Source organism: Amphiura filiformis, chromosome 10 (assembly GCF_039555335.1).
Source record: "Amphiura filiformis chromosome 10, Afil_fr2py, whole genome shotgun sequence".
In the NCBI taxonomy this organism is placed as follows: Eukaryota; Metazoa; Echinodermata; class Ophiuroidea; order Amphilepidida; family Amphiuridae; genus Amphiura; species Amphiura filiformis.
In genome coordinates this window covers 11,363,259-11,387,609 of record NC_092637.1, presented here as the reverse complement: position 1 = coordinate 11,387,609, position 24,351 = coordinate 11,363,259, and the positions used below count along the sequence as shown (strand labels likewise).

Genomic DNA, 24,351 nt, shown 5'->3' with positions numbered 1-24,351 from the left:
TGATCATGGCTGCATGGTCCTCTGTATTGATTGACATCGACTAACGCATCTCGGATTACTGGAAATACATTTTATTTTTAACTTACTGATTTCCCGTGGTCAGTGACTTGTTCCTTATGTTTGTAGTTTCAAAGCAAGATAAATTACCTGATATATTACACTTCGTGTAACCTGAACATAGAGAAAAGTTATAATACCACTTTACAATGTGACACTAAAACCAGCCAATTGAGGTAATAATACCACTTTAAAATATGACGATAAAACTTGAAACCAGTCAATCCAGGAAGTAATGTGACATAGAGATATGCTGTAATAAAAATCCGACACTAAAACCAGCCAATCCATAGTAGAGTGTGTAAATAATAATGTTAAACTTATAGCGTCCAATTTTAGAATAATGTGAGATTAAATGCATCTTTCAAGCTTCGTTGCGGAATTAAAAACATTGCTATAATAGGTTATTGCAGCACAATTGACTTTTTCGGTAAATCTGATATGCCTTTGCGAGTACACCTGAGATGTCGTCATTCACGCCGACTTGCAATGCGCAGTAACGATGTTCGCTAAACGATGATTGCATCGGCGCCAAATAACGACATCTCGGGTGTACTCGCAAAGGCTTATGGGATTTACCGAAGAGGTCAATTGCGCTTGTTTATGATATCCAATTACTCAGAAGAGTTCAAGTAAATCTACCTATCAGATGAATAATTCATCATTGAAATGGAAGGGAATAAGATTCCGGAAACAACAGCTTTGCAGAATACCGGCAATGCTAGAGTACACAGCCGCGTTAAAAAGACTAGTTAATGTATGACGTCCCGCCAAGTAAACCAAAAATACCCAGCCCAGGTCAATAACCAATCACTTCGCGCCTTTGCTTTGACGTCAGACGCAAACAAGTATTTTTAATTCGGTCTTCAACAATAGGTGCTGTTCTCAACCACCATCTGCTCTCCCATTCGTCCCCTAAGCATGCGCTGTGTAAATACTATGTGAACAACTATTACCATATGCTATTTGGTACTTTGAGCTTAGATGGTGCTCTCCTCGATAACGTGGGTCAGCGATGTTTATGTTCTTTATGTTGTATAGCTTCAGAAACTTTGATGCAGAGTTGGCTCACCAGAAAAAATGTAACATTCGGGGTGATTCCAATTACACAAAAATATGGGCACATCGAACGACAGTGGCATAGATTTCTTTTTGACATGGGGATGGGGTTTTGAAAAATTTCATGAATAATAGTGAATAGGCCTGCATCATTTTTAGCGACAGAATAAGCTCATTCTCTTGGTCGGGCTGACGTCACAAAGGGGAAAGGCCTTGTAAAACAAGTGTGAGCATGTGCAGTTCCCATTCTTCGAGCTGGTTGCTATGAACGCGCTTGTGCAAAGGGGACAATAGAGAGATTGCGAAAATTACGTGAAACGTGACACGGGAACGCGAACGGCAAGCTACATTAGTCGAAAATCGGTTATTATGCCCTCTAGAGGGTGAAATCTATGGTGAATTGGTCAATCGTGGAATTACAGTAAGGCGATTACGTTGAAGTTGGTAAAAAAAAATGACGTTCCAAAATGACAAAAAACGCATTATAAAATGCAGAAAAATGTTATGTTTATCATGTTATGAAACGAATCAAAGTATCCTAATAGAACAAGTAGAGTCCGACATGTAATAAAATCCATTTTGGGGGCTAACATTTGATCTCGTATAGACAAGAAGAAGTGAACAAATTTCGATTTTTTTCGACGCGAATTCGAACGGGCAGATTGCCTATTCATTTGTGTGTGGAAAATGCCGTCCAAAAATCAGCTTGCGAAGAGGCGTTTTAGGCAAGACTGTTTCGTGTTACGGCATTAATGCGGTATAATTGTCTGTTTGGGACGGGGAACAGAAGTTCGTGCAACTCTATTTTTCGTCTTGCTTTTTCGTTGTGCATTAAACAGCTGTCAAAGTGTTTTGCTTATGGATACTATTCAGCAAACTCCAAAATGTTTTTAACACATGATAATGCATGTGTTTTTGGTTTTAGTTAAAACGTTTTGATAACATATCGATGTATGTTTATATAAAATCATGAAAACTCGTGTTATACTGAAAAAAATAATACAACAAAATTTTAAGCCAAAATTCGAAATGCTATAGTAAAATATCATTTGGCAAACATATTTAAGTGTCTATTGTGTTAGAACGTTTATCAGCAAGTTTAGAACAAAGGGTTTTTGAATGTTATTAAAACTTTTAATGCCCTTGACCCTCACATAACCTTTAACCCGACATTTAACGTTTTCTGTAATATATTTGTGTTTGCTGGGTAGTAGGGGAGAGCGGGGAGTGTTCGCCCTATTTTTTTCTGACCAGCCTAGCGATGTCAATTTTAAGGTTAGGGATGATCTGATTAGCCCATGTGAAAGCCCTATGTCTTAGCTATATACGACCACAATCCCAGAACTATAGGCCTTACAATAGCAACAGGATAGGGCAAACAAAAAAAAAGTGTGGTTGCCCCATATTGGGGCAGGTTCGCCCATATGGTGGGGTAAGTTCACCCTAATCACAAACAAGGTTTAAACATTGCATAACAATAACATATTCAATGCAAACATTTAGCAAGAGTATACAGGGCATTCATTCTCTTCTGGGGAGTCATAGATTTGTTGCAGGGGTCGGGTCAGGGTAAAATGTAGGGGTCCAAAGTGAGCTTAAACGTATCATGTTTACAACTTCGGGGAGAAATGGATTAGGACATAAACTGTGGTATGAGTAATACCGATATCACATAACTTTAAAAGAACATGTTTTTCATAGTTTTACCTTGTTTAATGGTTTAATTATCAATATTTTGCATAATACGCTGATGGGGCAGGTTCGCCCTCCAGTTTGGGGTAAGTCCGCCCTGGGGAGATATAGGGCGAACATGCCCCATCCTCAAAAGGGCGAACGAGCCCCTTGTGCACATTTTTGTATTTTCTTCAGGGTATGCAAAACACAAATCGAATAAGGAGATTATAACTGCATTAAATCTTTGACAAATCCCATATGTTCCCAATACAGATTTCCATTAAAACCATCTGTATTTATGTATCAATGATAATACAACATTATGAATGCAAGAAAAAATTACGTTTTGGTGTAATTTTTTTGTTTTGGCTGCAGTTCGATGAACACGTCCCTATATGTCGCGTAGCTAATATGAGAAGTTTATAATGACCTATGGCACCTAATTTTGCCATCACCAAATTCCCTGATAGCCGTAGTGCTGAGAAACAAGGGGTGGGCGAACCTGCCCCTAGGGCGAACACTCCCCGCTCTCCCCTAATCGAACTAGGCATATTAGATTATCTATTTTCATTTTGCTTTAGAAAGTAAACAGGGTATTATTTATATGATAATGGAGTTTGCTTCTTGTTATTCGAATAATATACACCAAGACTTCCTAGGCATCCAACACCAAACTCTGTTTAGATTATTTAGACAAATAGCATACACGTGTGAACATAGACCTATACGCATTTTCCAATAGCCCGCAAAACTCAATTATCGCTAATCTGGACTGAATGCTTAGAGCATTATAGATATAGCCAGTCGTATTTGCATATCAATACCGAGGAAAGTAGTTCGATGAAAGAAGATAATCTTCTCTGGTTCGATGCACCCAAGGTGAATCAATGGGTGCTTCCTATTACCTTTAGATTATTTGTCTCAGCATAGCGCCATCATGATTGCAATTGCGTTTACACGTAGTCTTGGTTCAGACTCTATGCGGCTATCACGAACATACTAGGAACGACGAGCGTTAGGACCGACACAAAGTGGCTGTGTAGGAGGCTAGTTTGGATGTGAACGGGACTATGACGTTCTACCGCAAAATGCAGAAATCCGTAACCCGTATGGCGTTTGCAGTGAACGCCTCTCCGCAATCTCTCTAATGTTCCCGGACGTCCGACCGAGTGAAAGGTTAATGAAAAATTTTGGCATATTGAAGCTAAACTGATGAATGAGGTACAGGATAGGAGTGGAATAAATTCGCGCGAAGTGCACCAAAATGTGCACTTTTTAGGCTAAAATGGAAAAAATATGATATTAGTTTGGTCAGAAACCCACATACATTATAGGCTTACACATGGGGATCATTGTAAGGGCCATCCCCCTATCAAAATATTGAGGGAAGTTATCCGCCATCCCCCGGGATCTACGCCTATGACGAAAGAAAGATTTCAAAAGATCGCAATTTACATTCGACATATTTCAGTTTAACTTAGATTCCCCCGGGTCTAAACAACTTCACACAGACTTTTCTCAATTAGCTCTTCCTGATACCCGATTATATCAATGTTCTTATTCAACGTGTGTTTTTCTCCGAGGAAATCTCTGGAATTGATTTATTACGACATTTGGCCGAGATACCAAATTTATTTTGAGAAATAAAATAGTGTTTACTATTAACGACAACGACAATAACAACCACGATGACGATGACGACGAATATAAATCTTTTTTTGCCCCATATGAATGTTGTGGGATCATGGTATGTAACATCCTTGGATTAGCAGAGTAGCTAGCGTCATGTGTCTGATTTAAAATCTCAGTCACAGGGGATGTCAATTTATAGTATTATAGTAATGTATTTGAAAGGTTCGATGACAACGTACGATAATACTACAATCGACAAATCATTTTTGTGAGCATATCCAGAAACCTGAAAACCTACCTTGCTGTCACTGTTGCGAGGTTACGTTACATTACCGAACTTCAAAGACATTACCATGGTAACATGCTCACATATTTTTTTTTTTAAGTTATATATAATTTATTTTACCTGAGGATAGACACCCACTGTTGATTTGCGTACACTGTTTTCCAATTTGGCCAGGGTTCTTTAGTGCTGCAACATTTCTAAAAAAATGTTACTGCCTATATGCTCATTGTACTTTCAACTTCAAGGGATATCACTTCAGGTGGCATTTTAAAAACCATTCCCCCATTTCCTTAGTTATAGTGTTACAATGTATACACTGTTTCCAAATTATTGGCCCAAACGGTCAAACAACAAGCCGTATAATGTATCCACCAAAAAACGTTGACAACGTAAAAGAAAGCAGCAAGTTTAAAAAGCCCCACCTCGGCTCACTTTTTGAAACTTGGTCCCATTTGTAAATGATACTGATTTAATCTTTGTCATAATTATCAACTTAAAACATTTCCAGAAGTGTTATGTTATGTATCTTTAATGTGCCGATGCGATATTAAGTTGTTAGCATTCTGGAACGATCAGAAAGGTTATTATGTTGTTCTTGGCCAATATCCTATATAGGCCTATGTTTTGTTTTATAATAATTATTAAGTTCATGACCAATGAATGAATTAAACGAATAACAAGTAGGCATGTTAATGGCAATGATGCTATTGTTTAAACGTTAAAAACACCGATTTGCTGTTGATATTCAAAATGGGACCAAGTTTCAAAAAGTGAGCCGAGGTGGGGCTTTTTAAACTTGCTGCTTTCTTTGCGTTGTCAACGTTTTTTTGGTGGATTTTCTTTCTTTTTATGAATGTAGCCAAGCAGCTCTAAGCTTGGAAAGTCATCGGGTTACGAAGTACTCCATAAAACGAAAAAATAGATGTTTGAAATTATGTTATCCTTGATTTATGACAGTAAATAATTTAATAAAACTTTATCAGCCGTTTATTTTTAAAACTTGCTGTTCACAGCTGCCGCGTGACTGTAATGTTAATAGGGATACATAATATACTTTAATTATTCAAGGTAACTAAGAAAATGTAAATATGAACAACACATACCCAATGTTGACAAATGCCAGCGACACACAGAGTCAGTCCGATTTACTTCAAATTGAAACTATGTAGCAAGGCTTATACTATGGAAGCGTCTAAGTGCCACGACTTAGCAAGATAATTATGTTTTAATGATTGTGGTTTTTGTAGCCCTGCGGGGCAATCTAGTTGGATATCCAAATTTCGCGGTTGATAGTTCTTTGAAGCCCTGCGGGGCAATATAGTTGGATTTCCCTATTAAGCGGCGATTGTAGTTTTAATTTCCCTCATTCTTCATGCCCTACCCTCTATAGGGGGTTATTCTATAGTTTAAGCTCGTTGGATAACTATACTTCGCGGTGTGTGGTTCTTTTTAGCCCTGCGGGGCAATCTAGTTGGATATCCAAATTTCGCGGTTGATAGTTCTTTGTAGCCCTGCGGGGCAATCTAGTTGGATTTCCTATTAAGCGGCGGTTGTTGGCGGTCTTTCGTGGTTTGTAGTTTTAATTTCCCTCATTCTTCATGCCCTACCCTCTATCGGGGGTTAATTTATAGTTTAAGCTTGTTGGGTAACTATACTTCGCGGTGTGTGGTTCATTGTAGCCCTGCGGGGCAATCTAGTTGGATATCCAAATTTCGAGGTTGATAGTTATTTAGATTCATAGATCTAGTTGGATTTCCCTATTAAGCGGCGGTTGTTGGCGGTCTTTCGCGGTTTGTGGTTTTAATTTCCCTCATTCTTCAAGCCCTGCTCTCTATCGGGGGTTCCGTGTGTCTGTGGTCATGGTGGTGGGGACAGTCCCTCCTTTCAATAGGCATTTGGGTATTTTTGCCGCTTTGCTAATTTGTCTTTACGTATGACTTTAAAGGGGCAGTGAGAGATTTCGCAGGAAAATTGAATGAGAACATTTCACTTTATATTCATAAAAGGGATCCAGAAAAACCTACCACAGTGGTAATTTCAAGAAAAAAAACAGTAAATAGTAAAATAAACGACATTTTATGAGCGTTTCGTTTAGCGTGCCTAGATCTTGAGTTTTGCACTCGCGTTGCATTATGGGATTGAACCAAGGCAATTCGGTAACGATTTGACAGCTGTGGTGACAACTCGCGATACGTAAACAATTGACCGTCGATCGGGCACATGGACATGTGTACAAACTATGTAAACAGCAAATTACGCCGTACTAATTATATTCATTTTCTTTTGAAAAGATAAATGATTTCATGTCAATATATCCCGGCAATATATTGTCCACTATCGTGTTTAATTTCCCACTATAAAATTCAAATAAGAACAGCTTATACATGAAGAACCATGCACGTACATGTAAAGGAAGTATTCCAGTAAGCTTATGTATACAATTTCCCTCAGTGCATGACGATTACGTGTAATCAGTGGCAAACCCAGGATTTTTTTTCGGGGGGGACTTGGGGAAGTGAATTTCAGGGGGGATCAACCAATTTTGTAGCAAAAAGTTGCAGCAAAAATTGGAAATGTGTGTGATTTTTTTTTGTGGGGTGTCAAGTTGCCGAAAAAAGGGGGGGGGGGCAAGAGAAATACCCCTTGCCCCCCAGTCCCAAATTACAAAAAGTCAGCATCAATAAAATTTCGACCCCCTTATTTCGACAACAATTTTATGACCCAAACACCCCCTCCCCACCACCACAGTCCACCACCAATACACCTTACCCCCGGCAGGCTAAAATTGTATTGAAATCTGTCTTTTTGAATAACATAAATACACTATCTGTGGACATCTTGCAACTTCCTACATTTTGGTCATCAAAAATTTTATGACCCCTTATTTTTCTTTGTCCGAAAATTTATGCCCACCCCCCCCCCCCGTATATTTGGGACCCCCTTCCGAAGAAAGTGACAGCTCCCTAATGCGGGGTCATACGATATCAGAAAACCCTTGAGAAAATCCAATCAGGATCATAGTAACACATTGACCCTTTATGCAAACCACAGATACTGTATTCAAACCCACATTCTAACCCTAACCAATAAACACAATCAAAAGCCAGAAGTGTAAACTAAGTCAGAATTTTGTTTCAACTTATACAAATTGCATTTGCGGGTTAAACAATTTCACAAAGCACAAACACCTAGAAACACAAGTGCATACCCACACACAAAAGTATCCATAAATCACTTGCAAATATAATTTTCTAAAATTCTGACATGCTTTTTACACTTCTGACTTTTGCTTTTTACATTTACGCTTCAACCACTTGTGATATCAAGTGACTTGAAATGACTTGACTTGCCCTGAATTTTTGGTGACTTGTTATAACTGGGGTCTGGGGTGGACTCAACATTCATACTGGTATTCAGTGCTTGGGTAAGCTTTTTGAACTCAACAATGTCATCAGGGTGCTGCCAGTTCTTAGGAGGGGTCCCAAATAAGTGGAGGATCATGATAGGTTTGGCATAGGCTACTAAAGGGGTCAAATTGTTTTCCACTAAATGTGTGGAACATGGAGGGTTTTTTACAATTGAAATTGAAAAATAATGATAGGTTTGGCATAGGCTACTGAAGGGGTCAAATTGTTTTCCACTAAATGTGTGGAACATGGAGGGGTTTTTTTACAATTGAAATTGAAAAATGAAAAAGATTGTAAATGAGGTATCATCATGGCCCTCCAACCTATCCAATGCTTAAAAACCTTGTTTACTTCAGATACATGTAGGTGACAAAAACAATGCAATCTGGTCACTGATAGCCCCCCATTCCTTTCCAAAGAAAATAGCCCCACAGGCCCTTCACTGAATGCACACTATATAATATCCCCATATTATATAGCCAGTCAATCAATGCGTACAACTACATGTAAGACACAGGGCATGTGTATGCCAAAAATAATTTCTCTCTTGGACCACTCACAGAGTGAATGGGCCATGTACTGTATGAACACTATGTGTTGATGATCCAGGATCAAACCACTGGTACAGCTACAAACATATAAGAACATGGAAAGTGGACACAGTATTGAAGAAATTGAAGTCTTTTATGGAAATAAATTTGATTACTCTTTTATTTTATTCTGCTCCTTTTCTTTTAATATATAACATTGTAAATTACAGTAATTATACAAAAACACCTCACTTTTCCCAGAACATGGGTATAGTATTATAGTATAGTATAGTATAGTATAGTAAAGTCCCATGTTTGAGTAAAGTTCCACCCCTAGTTTTTTGACAAATTCCACAAATTGTCTAAAAAATTGGATTTTATTTTTGGATTTGGAGTGTCCCTGGACCAAAGAGCTAAATGCTAGGATCAGCCATGGTTGACTTTTCAAAAAATTAAAAAAGTTACATTTTGTGTTTTCAATATGCAAAGTTATAATTGGCACTTCAAAATGCATTGGATTTGTATCCATTTTGAAATATGTCAATAGACTAATGACATGAATAGGCCTACAAAATAATAACTTATGTTAAACTTTTCATAATTTAAAACTTTATGCTTATGAACACTGCTCACGGGTTCCCGCCTAAGATTACATTACCGGGCAGGAAATTCCCTGCCCAGGTACCGAAATTTCAACAAAAATTATTTTTCCAGTATTGGAGTGTGTCCCTGGACCTAGATCTAAATGCTGGGATCATTCATGGTTGTTGTGTTTTTTTAATGCAAAGTGATATTTGTGTTCATGTTATACCGGTACTCGATTTCAATATATATATATACAAATTCAATGCATTTTGAAATCATTAAGGGTACTACACCCTGTGGTAAATTGTGACTATTTTTGCTTTTCTCTTATTATTTTTGAGAAAAATGCAAAATGGTCTAAATTTACCACAGGTGTAGTACTTCTTAACAGAGTATGAACAATGGAACATGAATACAAATTATCAATTTGTATATTAAAAACATAAACCTTTTTTTTGTAAGTCGACCATGAATGATCCTAGCATTTATAAAAAATAGCTCTATGTGTAGGTCCAGAGACAACCGAAAAAGGAATAAAATATTTGTTAAAAATTTTTGGGTACCATATTACCAGCCCGAAAAATGAGTCGGGTACTCGGGCACAAATTTATTACCTGAAAATCCATGGCTTAAGGTGGTACTACACCCCTAGATAAATTTGTGACTATTTTTCTCAAAAAATAATAACACACTGACACTGGTAACAAAATTTATGTATATTATAGGGGCAAGGAATCCAGTTACTACACTGGAATAATTATTTCAGTGACTCTAGACAAACGATACGTTATTTATGATAAGAAAAGAGGTACCGCTAGAATGTACCTAATTTCTTAATGTAACTGAACCACTTGTCTTGAATCACTGAAATTTCAATGAAGTAATTGGATTCCTTGCCCCTATGATATACATAACTTTTGTTACCAATTGTTACCAATGCATAGCTATTTTTTGAGAAAAATGCAAAATTAGTCACAAAATTTATCAGGGGTGTAGTACCACCTTAATGAACACCATTTACTACTTGTTGTATGCAGTACATGATCAACTACATAACAATACGATGACATTTCATCAACTTTGAATGTCAGTCAAAGGTCTCATATCAGGTGTCACATCCCCGGGGTCACATCGCAAAAAAGAGCTATCGATCATGCGATGGCATTTCTTCTTGAATTGAGTCCCTGCTGGCATGGCTGGCAGCTGCCATCAAGTCATTTCCAGTTTATCGCCATCCCATGCCATGGAAGCTAGAGTTAGACTCGAGTAAATCATTCTTGAATGCTCCGTTGATTTTCCATGATCATGATGATGTTCCCCCCTTTTCATGTTTTTATCATGTACATTTGCACCCCATTCATGCATTTGCGCCTATTTGCCCAGCATGTGAAGTAATGCTTTGATCACTACTAATTCATGTGCAATAGTTATAGCACTGACTAGTCTAGTATTGATGTACTTCACCATTAGGCTCATCAGAATGTTTATCGCGTCCTCACTTACACAGGATCGGCTACATTATACATACATGGTACTAGTAGTTGATGTTGCAAATAATGAAATTGCAATGCATATTGAACATGCATCCAGTTGCTGAACAGAGAGAAGAAGTGCATGCTGTCGAATTATGCACTCGTGCGTAGGTACCGGTATATTCGTCTCAGACTGAACACAGTACATACATCGTCATCACACGCAACGGTTGAAATGTAAAGTTTTCCAACTTCAGTTGGTTCCTGAGGATGACTAAACTGAAGCGCAAGCAAACTGACCCTTGAAGCTAAAGAAACGAATAGTTACATATCGTCCTGGGTGTATCGCACCATGTACAACAACACTGTTTCACTCGCTCGCCAACTCATCATCTGCCAACATCAACATCAACAACGTAACGTAAATGTTATGGCTCATTCCCATGATGCAATGCACGCATTAACCTAAAATCAACGGGAATTTTATGTATAGATCTATACAAAATATTAGAAAATCATGAAATTTTACCCGAAAGACGCCGAATTTCGCTTAACTATTTCAGATTAAGATTTGTATATGTATAACCATTACGTATATGTAAAAAACCAGACTTTGAGCTAGTTTGACCGAAATTGAGGGCGTTCTGTGCGCGATATCTCTCAATGCCCCTTTAATGGCCTTCCATATTTGGTGGTCTCTTTTTGGATACGTTTTTGTCCCTGCTGGCCTTCCATACTAGTGGAACAATAATTTGTCACACCTATAGAGTGTATGCAATAAATTGGAACGGTATAACAATTGAAATGGCAGCCATGTTGGAGTGCAGTTCTAAGATAGCTGAAGATGACAGAAAGACAGGTCTCTAGATCGATTCTGTCCTATTCTGTCGGTCCGTGTCACGTCACTTCCGGTTGATGATGTTCGAGTGAAAACAAGTCCCTGATTCGATTTTTGTTGATGATTTCTGTCATTGGTGTAATGTAAATTTCGATCGCAAATAGTCAGTGGAATCAAACAACCGTTTCTAAGTCTTCAGAGTGAAAGAAACTTACTTGATTTACCGTTTATATACTGACAAACTTAAAATTAAATTCCATGGTCGAGTGTCGTTTTTCCAAAATTGAATGTCACTCCAGCAACATCGCTATGTAGCCTCCTTCACAGCCGGTTTCTGTTGTTCACAACAAACCGTGAGCCACATGCAGTTTGGGCCCGAGACTAGAGATAGCCCGGATGTCCGACCGACAGAATATAATCATGCGAATTGGGCCGTGGTAGGACAGAATTTTATTTCAATGAAGTCGTGTTCACACGGTCAGCCTGACATATTAGCGGTAACATATTAAAAGGTTTGGTTACAGAAACGATTCTCTTATAAACCATCTATGCTCAGCTTCCACCTCGATACATCTGAGCACATAATTTCGTCCAAACTAGCAGTCAATTATCTCAAGACAGTCTTTCATTACACTGCCGCAGCCAAACTAAATTGTTTCGCTTGCCCAAGATCGGAGTTGTTGGAGAAAGCTTGTAGTGGCCTGCTCCGGAGCCGACTAATGGTGATAATGTCCGACCGTGTGAACTGGACGTGAGAATGACTCTGCAATTAGTGACGTGGTATTGCATATATCCTAGTATTGTTATCCTGATGTAGTTTCTTGTGTTATTCAGATTTGTTTTATTATTTGTTCGCTAACGGCTACAGTACATGGATACATAGAACTGGCTCTATCATTGATGATGTTGTATGACACTGTGAGAATAGGTTCTTCATATAATAAACAATTTCCATGAGAATAAAACATCTTGCTTTGATAAAAAAAAATAATATCACAATAGCACCAGATGTTTAAAATTATGTTATCCTTGATGAACGAAAATTAATTGTTCAATTAAAGATTGTAAAAAAACCAACAAGTTGGTCATTGGATTTCGAACTCCAGTCCCCGGTACAGGAGTCCAATGCCTTTACCATTAGACCAAGGGACTCGGCTGTGAAATAGCGTGTCTATGTACAATATTTATTATATGAATTGATGTGTCGTCCGAAAAGAACAAAAGAATTGTGAAAAACTTGATTTTTTGGCGAATGGGGTTCGGAATTTGTATGTACGGTATTTCAGAAATTGCTAGGGTATAATTGGAAGTGAATCTGAAAAAGTAGTGTGAAGGTGATAACCAGGTAGACCTGTAGCAGTGTCTAAAAATTCTGGGTCATTATGATTTGCCACTAATTTTCGCTATGAAATACCGCGTGAAATGGAAGCAAAAATATTTGTTTATTACGAACAATGATTGACTGTAGGATTGGTGGCCCTTTTTGAATTAATGAGTTGTCAAGATATTACACCTGGGACTGTAAATAACATTTAGCATGGTTTAGCCACATTTTGTACCCATCTAAAAATAACATCGAACAATAGAAGTCAAGTGTTTTAATGTTAGGTGTAAATATAGTCTCGCGGGAGCATCTACCGCGTGACTCTAATGTATATATTTCTTTCCATTATATCCTTATATTTGGGGACCGTTCACAAACACTTGTAAGGGTGGGGGCCTGATACAAAAAAAATTGTTCGGGGCCCCCCTTTACAGACCTCAAAAATTTCAGGGGCCCCCCTTTTTGACATGAAAATTATGGGTCAACCCCATAGAAAAGAATATAAACTTAATTTTTTCAGGAAAATTTGTGGTCATTATTTTCAGGGCCCCCTTAGGAGGGTCAAAAATTTTCAGGCCCCCTTTTTTGCATCAGGCCCCCCTTACAAGTGTTTGTGAACGGTCCCTTAGCATAGTATTATGTCCTGATCCCATTTTCATAAGACTTTTAAAAGATTATCTGTAGCTGGTCACACGATAAGCAATGCATTTTATAGGATCATGGGACAATTTATTTGTCGACTGAGTTTGAGTCAGTTAGGAAAAAAAAAAAGAAAACCCGGCATTCCGCATTTGATTTAAATCCGATGCAAGCTATGTGACATCCTTTTTGGCCTATATATAATAAGCCATCACTTTTGTGGGATTATTATGAGTATGGTGCATGTAACATCCTTAGATCAGTGGGCGATCTAGTGTCAAGTGTCTGATCTAAAATATCAGTCACAGGGAAAGTCAATCTATAGTGTTCGTTAGCCACAATGCTAGCGATGTGCGATTTGCTTTACGAACGGCATTGCACAGTCGCTTATTTTCGCTTCGTGACAATATTGCATTGAAAAAATGCTCCGATTTAAACCTACTTGGTGGTCGAGGGTTACGCCAGTTTAAAAAAATCAAATGGAAACTTAACGATTTAAATAAAGGAATACATAATGAAAAAGAAAGAAAGAGAGAAAGAAGGAAATACTGAGTGTGTGCGTGAGAGGTGATAGAGACGGATCAAACTAAACATGTATGGCGATTCCGATGTGTATGTAAAATGAGAGTGTTGTTTTGAATAACTATTTCCTTATTGGCTTTCTAACACGTCAACATGTATTAAACGTGTTCCTTAATTCAATGATAATATTAAATAATGAAATAAATAGCACAAATCTGATTAACCACAGACACGAAAGAACACATCTTTTTCAATCAGACTGCACGGAAACGCCTTAATCCAAACTGGGAAAATGAATTACTATTTATCGTTAGAAAGACGAGTAATAAAGCTCTGTAGTTTTGTATATTTTCTTGACAGAAGAGGCAGGGTGACTGGGGAATTAACGGGAAGTCGCATATTATTGTGACTATTATACAATTTGAACAACTTATCCTACACTTTAAGGGATTTATACACAATTTTTTTTATACTTTCGCTGAGATCACTGAATGGGGTTTTAACACAATTTGCTGTGATATAGCAGATTTAGTACAATTTGAGGCGATATAAAATAGAAATTTCGCCATCTTTTATGATTGTATATAAGTATTTTGGATTGGGTTCTAGATATTTTAATGCATTGTAAAATATATTTTACGTTTGCTCTATTTTATACCACTACGTGTAGCAAGGCTGCCTGGGGGGGTCACTCCCATTGTGGCCTGTACACCATCCGCGATAATGAAAACGCGTAAAAAGGGTAGTTTTTCGTGGGTAAGCACGATACGCGCGTAACGCGTTTAGGGTGTCAAAAACATGAACTATTGGAAAAAAGGGTAGTAAAATTGCAATTGCTAATACGCGGAATTGAAATTTAGGGTATGAAATTTGATGCAAGGAAAAAATCACTGTTTAGGGTGTGAAAACACCTGTTTATGGTATTGTTTTAGCCAAGGGTTAAATCCTTGTTTAGGGAGCTTTTCAAAAGTTGATTATCGCGGATGGTGTACAGGCCACAATGGGAGTGACCCTCCCCCCCGGGAAGGCTGCCCTGGATTGATATATGAGAACCCACGTGTCTCCACCAGAACGTTTGCATGTGCCGCCCAACATAGCCAGTCAGTGGAGTTGAGTTTTGACTAGCAAGCAAGGCAAGGAAGAAATGGATTATTCAAGCTAGAAAATTTAATTATTATTAAACTTTGTTTAGCAATGAAACTATATTCTTGCATCCTGGTATTGTGTTCAATGTTGGGGTTCAAGGTGGAACACGATCGCCAACCAACCACAGACCCTGTTGGTGTTAGTGGTATTTGCTCGCGACACCAACAATGTGTTATTCCACAGATCTGTGATTTAATGCAGCATTTTGTTTAAATTTAACACTATGTGTTACGACTTCTTTTCGTTTCGTATGTACTTAATATTCTATATCATGTATAAGTATTGTATCCATGTATCCAACATCAGTTTGCACATATACACTCATAGAAATTGTTCGTTGGCATTACTCAGTAAGTTGATGTAAGTCGTTGCGTCAACTTTCCGAGTAATGCCAACGCGTACAATTTGAGTAACGTTGACTCGATATCATTATGTTGGTCGCACTCATTTGTATTTACTTTATTGAGTTGTTACAACTCAGAAAATGAATCTAGGTTAGCATAATTTTCTAGAGGTGTGCTATAGTATACAAAATTTTGCACTGATTACAAAAATAAATATTTGAATACTGCTAATTGTGCAGAAAAATGAAAATATGTGCGTTTGAGCGCCCTCGGCGAATTAGCATATATTTATTTTCTTCACGTTACGTCATAATGAATGACTTGGGTGTGCGCCGGGGCGTGTTAGTGTTTGGTAGTCACTTCAGGTTGGTAGCACCACGCAGCACACACGCTTTTTCAATATCCCGGTTCCGTCTCAGCTTCAGTGACGTGGCATTGGTGTTAGGCCTATATGAATATGACGGCCGCAACGAAAGAAGACATTCAAGAGTTACTGAATCAGTTCAAAAGTAGCCAAGCAGAGCTAAAAAGTTCGTTTACAGAGTCACTACAGTCAGCAAAGGAGGAATTTTGGCAAGAAAATAAGAAAACAGCGGAGTGTTTTGAAAAGAAGTTGGCGACGGCCTCTGAGACAAAGTGGAAAAGAGAAGGAAATAAACGGCAGTACGAGTTTAACCAGTTAAGTTTTCGTTCCGTTTCTGTGGTACTTAAAATGATTAAATTTATTAGAAGGATAATTCAATTACTATCATGTTTAATAAGATATGGTTGGCAGCAGCTTTTCTGGTCAGTTGTAATGGGTCCAATGGACCGTGTCACAGTGGACCGTGTAATATCAATAGGTCTGTTCTGTGTGCAAGGTTAACAATAGCAAAAGGGCAGTGATACGCGTGGCTCACCTTTTATAGAAATTTTGTTCAATTGGTATGAGCTAATGTGTCCGAGTAAAAAGAAAATCATCCAGCGTGGAAATGTATTGAATTATCTCAATTGGTTGATTGGCGCGAAATGTGCGATTTGGCGCGTATATGATCTGATATGAATTGTCTCTAATAAGTGTTACGTGTTATTTACTTGTAACATAGATCTGTTGACGACCTAATAACCAAGGCCATTGATGACCCAGTTGATGGTAAGGTGCACCTACTTAAAGCGAGAGATACCATCGGTACAAGACAGAAGTTTATAAGACTGGCTGACATCAGCGACCGTGTCAGAGTATGAAACCAATGAGTTGGCAGCTGATGAGGATGATCACAAAAGAATTGAACGGGCCGAATAGCGAGCAGGAAAAAGGATCAAGCAGAAGCAAGCTAGCAAGCAAGCGGCAAAAAGTTCAAAAAGATGGCGGCGCTTCCGTGGGTGTTGGTTTTGGTATGCCTGGTTCTTCTAGTCAGCTTTTTCGTGCAGGAGGGTCCTTCACTGGGCCCATCAGCAGGCAAGGCAAAGGCAGTTGCTACTTCTGTGGGAAGTTCGGCCACTGGAGAGAAAGTTGTGCAGCCAGACGGCAGCAGTTTAGTACAAACCAGCCGCAAAATGCAGGAGGCATCTAAAGTAAATAGAGCTAAAGTTAAGTATGATAATTCATGTAGCGTAGATGAATGTGTCTGTATTTCAGATGATATAGTATTTGATTATGCAGATTATGAGAGAAGCGAAGGTAATATTGCGATCAAGGTTTCAGGTAGGCTAAAAAGCCACGCCCAGTTTTGGCGGGAAATTGGGGCACCACAGTTTATAATGGAAACTATTGAAAACGGATATGTAATTCCTTTTTATGACGAGCCTCTGATGCAATCATCCAAGAATAACAGGTCTGCGTATAATAATCACGAATTTGTGTCTGAGGCCATATCTGAGCTGGTAAAATTGGGGTCTGTAGAAATTTGTCAATCTCACCCACACGTTATTAACCCACTCACTGTTTCTATTCAGCCAAACGGAAAAAGAGGCTAATTCTTGACCTGAGGATGGTAAACAAGTTCATTCGCAAGCAATCTGTTAAGTTTGAGGATATGAGAACAGCACTGCTGTTTCTTAGGAAAGGTGGTTTCATGTTCAAATTTGACTTAAAGTCCGGGTATCATCATGTAGAGATTCACCCTATGCATAGAAAATTCTTGGGATTCTCATGGAATCTCAATGGTAAAGTGCGTTATTTTAGATTTTCGTGCCTGGCATTTGGTTTGAGTTCGGCTCCATTCATTTTTACTAAAATAGTTCGACCGTTGGTAAAGAAGTGGAGAAGCGAAGGCAAGGCAATTGTAGTATTTCTAGATGATGGTCTAGGTTTTGGTGGGTCTGTAGATAAAGCAAAAGAGGCTAGTGATAGTATTAAAGCCGATCTGATTAAATCTGGATTTGTGCCGAATATCCAGAAGTCGATTTGGAGCCCAACAATAACATTAGAGTGGTTGGGATATGATATTGATCTAGAATCGGGTGCATTTGGGGTCACCGGAAGAAGAGTTCAAGACATCCATCAAAGTACTACCACTATTCTTAACTACAAAGACAATAGTGGGAATTTAAATGTGAAGGCTAGACTTCTGGCTAGTGTGGCGGGAAAAATTGTTTCCACTAGCCTGGCAGTTGGAAATATAGCAAGATTAATGACGAAATCTTTACATGTCTGTGTAGAAGGTAAAGAAAACTGGGAATCCTTTGTTTGTGTGTCGGAAGAAGCCATTAGTGAATTAGAGTTTTGGCGGGAAAATATTCGTACTCTCAATTGTGCAAAAGTTGAACTGAAAACAGCAGCATCTAAAATAGTATATTCAGATGCAAGTAGCACTGGCTACGGTGGGTATGTAGTAGATATGTCAGATGATATTGCTCATGGGCAATGGAATCAAGTTGATGCAAGACGAAGCTCAGCATGGAGAGAGTTTAAGGCCGTAGAAATGGTCATGGCTTCATTTGTCAAGAAGCTTGGGAATCATGTTGTGAAATGGTTTACGGATAACCAAAGTGTTGCAGCGATAGCAACAAAAGGCAGTATGAAAACTGATTTACAAGAAATTGCTTTGAACATTTTCAGAATTTGTGTCCAAGATAATATATCTTTAGAAGTGGAATGGGTCCCTAGATCAGACAATGAAAGAGCTGATTATATCAGTCGCATTATTGATGCTGATGATTGGGCTATCTCAGATTATATATTTGAGAAATTGGACAAAAGATGGGGTCCTCATACAATAGACAGATTTGCCAGTTTTTACAATGCAAAGTTGCCAAGATTCGATTCGAGGTTTTGGAACCCAGGTTGTGAGAATATAGACGCATTTACTGTGGATTGATCTAATGAAAATAACTGGTTAGTGCCACCTATCCACCTCATTCCAAGAGTCCTATTTCACATGATGCGTTCGGGGGCAGCAGGAACTCTTATTTGCCCTCAGTGGTATTCGGCCCCTTTTTGGCCGATATTGTTCCCAGATGGACAGACTCCTATAGTTGGAGTGGTGGATATACAGGAATTACAGTATTTTCCTGGTATGTTTGTAAATGGCAGATACAATAACGAGCAGTTCGTTAAACAAATAGCCAGAAGTGCTATTCTGGCGGTAAGAGTCCAGTTTTAATCGAATGCGTTGAGCAAAATCGGTTGGATTTGAAATCCTAATAAATTTGATATTTTAAGAGAAACATATTCTGTAAATTGAGTATGCCATGATATTGGTAATGAATTTTCGAGGAAATACAAAGAACTTTATATAAATGAAATGCAACAAATATCAAAGCTTGCAACGAAGATAGTTACATGCTAATATAGCAGGAATTTATGAAGATTGATTTGGTACTCGATGCGTGAAGGACAGCATTGACAAGAAGTGAAAAAGCTTGAAAAGTAGTAAGTAGGTAGAGTAATCGGACAATGTTAAAAATATTAGTAGGCCTAACTGCATTTGACTGCGGAATTCTTAAAAATTGTTTTCATTTCATTTGCAGGTAATCTTCCAGAGTGGTATATGGTCAGATGCGGGATACGAAGAGCATGATGAACTGAACAAATTAGCATCAGAATTGCCTGGTGTGACATTAAACTCTAGAGCCGATTCAACTATAAAACAATATGGGGGAGCATTTTGCAATTGGTGCACATGGGCTGACAGATTTGGAAAGTCAAAAATTCCAGCGGATCCCTATTATGTTTCATTATATCTCATTCATGTCAGTCATTCAGCCAACACACCAGCACCTATTTTGAAAGCCACTGCTGCTATTTCATGGGCTCATAAATTGGCAGGAGTTCAGATCCTTGTCTTTCTCCAATTGTTAAGAATGCTGCTGAGGGTTTGAAACGTAAATTAGCATCTCCTACCGTTAAAAAGGAGCCTATAACAGCAGAAATTCTGGTTAAAGTATATGATCACTATTGTGCAGATTTGTCCATCAAGAATTTGCTTACTATTAGAACTGTAACAATGTGCTTGATAGCTTATGCAGGGTTTCTCCGTTTTGATGAACTTTCTGAGATAAAAGAGAGCATGTAACATTTGAGTTATCACATATGTCAATTCTGATTCCTTCTAGCAAGACGGACATTTATAGTAGGGATGACCAATGAACCATCAACTTGATTAGAACACTCCCATAGACATGCAGGGAGCTCAACTGTGCACTGCTTGCACAGACATTTCTAAATTGAGCTCATACTTTTTTTTTCATAATTTTTCTGTAAAAATTGGAGATGTTAATGCCAATTATGTTTTGTAACTATCCTGCAAATTACAGCATCATAACTTATTTGGTTTTTCTGTAAGTGTGAGTCAAAATTGGTCCATCGCCACAGTGCGCTTAATTGCCAGTGGCCCAGTGCAGCACTGCTCAGAATGGCACAAAATATTCAGATGAATAAGATCAGGTGAACACCTTGACCTACTGAGCTGTAATTTGGCAGAGTTGTTGTTATTACCTCTATCATACCCTCTGTAAAAAGGAAAAAAACGGACAAGTAGATCTCGAGTTAAAAATTAAATCACCAGCTTCCCTTTGGAATTTCCAAACACCTTTCGAATCATGTTAAATAGACACCTTTCTGAACATAAATGTGAAGTTTCATGCTCATTGGTTGTATTATTCACCTGATCTCAACCCTAAACATTTTCTTATATTTATACCATCTACACTGACTTGCTGCTATACACGCACAGGAGCTGTACTTTTAAAATACGCGCCTAATCAATAATGAGTCTTTCACTCCATTGTTAAAGTACTGTGCTCACGTAGCATATGGAGTGACCAGTCCCTGGAGTGTGATGGTTTTGTAGCACATGACAGTATTCATTCAAGCCTATCAAGGTCAGTTATTAGCCACTTGCTGAATGGCTGGGCATTATCAGCTTTCAAAGAGATACCTTATGCTGCTGCCAATCACAATAGAGGTTAAACATTTGGTTAAAACCCCAGAAGTGATATCAGGACAAAGCTGTGCATGTTGGTACTTGATTGTTTGGATTCCTATGTTGAAAATCCCTTGTAGTACATTAGTATTTTTCTTATGTGTAGTGTATATTGTTGTGGAAAAAAAGTTCACCTGGACTTTTGATTTTGTGCCACTTTGGCCATTATGGATGATTTTTGGCAAATGTTTTCTAAAAGCATGATTTCAGTGCCTCGGTTTGAAGAAATACTTAATGCTATTGACTAGTAAAGTGCCATTTCATAAGAAACCCTTTGATACTTTCACAATATGCTTGTTTCATGTTTGCATATATATTAAAATAAAGAAATATAAAAAGGTAAATATATGCTTATACCAATTTTGCTCACATTGCTATATTTAGACTTTGTCAATTTATTTCGTTCCAATGACCGGTCAGAATGGGAAACTTTGAAAATTCATAATTCGAAAAGTTTTTGACCGATTTTGACCATTTAACCACCAAAATACTTCTGTTGATGAGTTCTTTAAAGAAAACAATCTTTTGTAGCAAAAGGGGCAACATGAAATTATGATGGTCATCCCTATTTATAGGCAAGGTAAATCAGTTATTATAGCACGTCTGACATCAAGAGTTTGTCCTGTTCGTATGTTACAGAAGTATTTAGAGTTAGCTCAGGTCCAAGATTCATGTTCATTCATTTTCAGGAGTTTGTCTGCCACAAAATGGGTTACAAATTGCGCAAGGATAACCGACCAATGTCATATAGTAGAGTTCGCGAAGTCATTTTGGATGCGCTCAAGCCAATAGTTGGCGACACATCAAAATTTGGTGTTCATAGCCTGCGTTCAGGGGGTGCCACAGAGGCAGCTAATGCGGGGTGCCTGAAAGATTATTTAAGAGGCACGGCAGATGGAGGTCTGATTCAGCCAAAGATGGCTATGTCAAGGAAAGTTTACCAAAATTGCTTTCAGTTTCCCAATCGTTGGGATTGTAAATTTCCCTGACTTTTACTTCATTGAGCTCACGATTCGCTGTGGCCGGTGCAAATAAATACCAACACAACGCAAGCTTATGTATTAAAAAGTGTTTTATTGGCGGGCATTGGTGTCGTTCTTTGGGAGTATAGTGGAGAAATGAAAATATGTGCGTTTGAGCGCCCTCGGCGAATTAGCATATATTTATTTTCTTCACGTTACGTCATAATGAATGACTTGGGTGTGCGCCGGGGCGTGTTAGTGTTTGGTAGTCACTTCAGGTTGGTAGCACCACGCAGCACACACGCTTTTTCAAAATTTTGTGTTAAATCCAAAAAAATTTTAATGTGTATTTTTAAAAGGTTTTGCCTCTGTCGGTTATCCAGGGTGGGTATTTGACTGATTGTTCGGGGAGGAAAGAATTCAATCACCAGGTTGACATGAGGTAGAAAGCCAGGGTCATCGTACGTTCTCAATTTTTCTCCAAAAATAGTAATCAGGAGTTTTTTCAAGAGTTTTCGTAGCCCGCTCCTACCGCGATTGTTTTCTTTTAGGCTTTAGGCTTCCCCATTGTATTAGTCTAGGATCCCACTGCATTGTTTGTACAAGTAGAGTAAGAAAAAAAGATTCACAATTATTATAATAATTGTGCCTGCTCTCATTGAGCTCACGATTCGCTGTGGCCGGTGCAAATAAATACCAACACAACGCAAGCTTATGTATTAAAAAGTGTTTTATTGGCGGGCATTGGTGTCGTTCTTTGGGAGTATAGTGGAGAATGATCCAATTACGTGAATTAAGTAACAAAGTACCAAATTGGAATAACTCAAAACAATAAGTACCAGTAACTTAATATGAACGAGTTACATCAACTTACATGTTGAGTTACTATAACTCAACTAATTGGTTCTTTGAACCTTGTTTATTTTTTCTAAGTTCCATTACTTAAAAAGTTGACGCAGCGACTTACATCAGCTTTTTAAGTAATGCCAACAAAGTTGATTAGTTGACGGAACTTTTGAGCTTTTTCAGCATTTTTAAGTTCGGATAACTAAAATGAATTTTGTTTTGGCAACTTTTACACTATTTTTGAGTTGTCCAAACTTACTCCTTTTGAATTGCGCCAACAAGGCGAACAAGTCATTTCTATGAGTGTATCTTGAAACACTCTCGTTTCCAGACACAGTACTATCATGTATGTGTGTTGCTTATCTTCGACTTTCGAGTGATGATATCCAAGTTTCGAATGATGACTTTCAAGTTTTGAGTGATGATTTTAGAGTGATATTTTCGAGTTTCAAGTGATGATTTTCGAATTTCGAGTGATGATTTTCGAGTTTCGAGTGATGAATTTTGAGTTTCGAGTGGTGATTTTTGAGTGATAATTTTTGAGTTTCGAGTGTTGATTTTCGAGTACGGGTACGATTCTTAAGCACGAGTCCGAAGCCACAGGGCAAAATTAAATTTTGGGGGCACTGACGAACAAAATTATACAGTTGTATCATATAATACATAGAGACTGTATGTCTTCGAGCTTCCAAAAGAGGCTTAATTGGGACGATATGCGCGCGTAGCTCGAAAATAAATGGTATTATAAATAAATGGTATTTTTACCCTTTATCAGGATAGTAAAGGGCTTTATTTTGGCAAAATTTTTGTATTTTTTACTATTTTGGGCCATGATCGGGCTGAATTTTGGTAGAAAAAGGGCTCAGTGTCCCTTTTCTTTTCCTTTGCCCTCCTGATTTTCTCTTTCATTTTTTTTATTAGAGGGACACTTTTTTCTTTAATTTTTTGTCTACGCTACTGCACATGAGTGAACTATTGATATATTATGTGATTCTAGTGCATTTCAATGGAAATAGCCTATTCTATCTAAACATATTTGATTGATTGCTATATAAAATTTGATCAGCTTACGTTGACAACTGAATTGTACGAGTATCTATATACTATGCTTGTATACAAGAAAATCACGTGAGACAAACTATAAAAACAATTTTTCCTATTGTAGTGTATCTAATTTTTTACTTGCTTGCAAGCCTTTCCTTACGTCGAGTACTAGTAATTATGTTGTACACTGACTTTGCATTGTGTAAATATTTTATTGTAAATAGTAAAGTACATGTATATAGAAAGCAAGAGAGTGGAAAATATTCAATATTCCCATTATTATTTTCTCTAATGTATTCGACCCTGTTAAATTTCAACAAAAGATTATGTTTAACATCATTATTTAAAAGAATTCTTGAATCTGTTAAATTCTAAAATTAAATTAAACAATCCTTGTCACTGATGTTGAGTAGCAATTCATTATTTCTCTTTCTGATTGAATGTCTATCTATATAGCTCTCTGTCAATCTTCGCTCTGTCTCTCTCGCTCTTGTCAATCTCTATCACTCTCTCTCTTCTCCAGCAATTTCTATCATATTATTGGCTATTTTTGGGCGTTACCGTAATGTAACGCGATAT

At 37.9% G+C, this 24,351-nt stretch overlaps 1 protein-coding gene across 1 annotated transcript; it reads left to right on the top strand.

The window, feature by feature from the left end:
* The first annotated feature begins 16,889 nt into the window (after positions 1-16,889).
* LOC140162496 (uncharacterized) lies at positions 16,890-19,760 on the top strand. Its single transcript, XM_072185736.1, is given in 2 exon segments — positions 16,890-17,460; positions 17,463-19,760. Coding segments are annotated over 2 exon segments (1,761 nt in total). The 5' UTR covers positions 16,890-17,051; the 3' UTR covers positions 18,815-19,760.
* Positions 19,761-24,351: the final 4,591 nt, after the last annotated feature.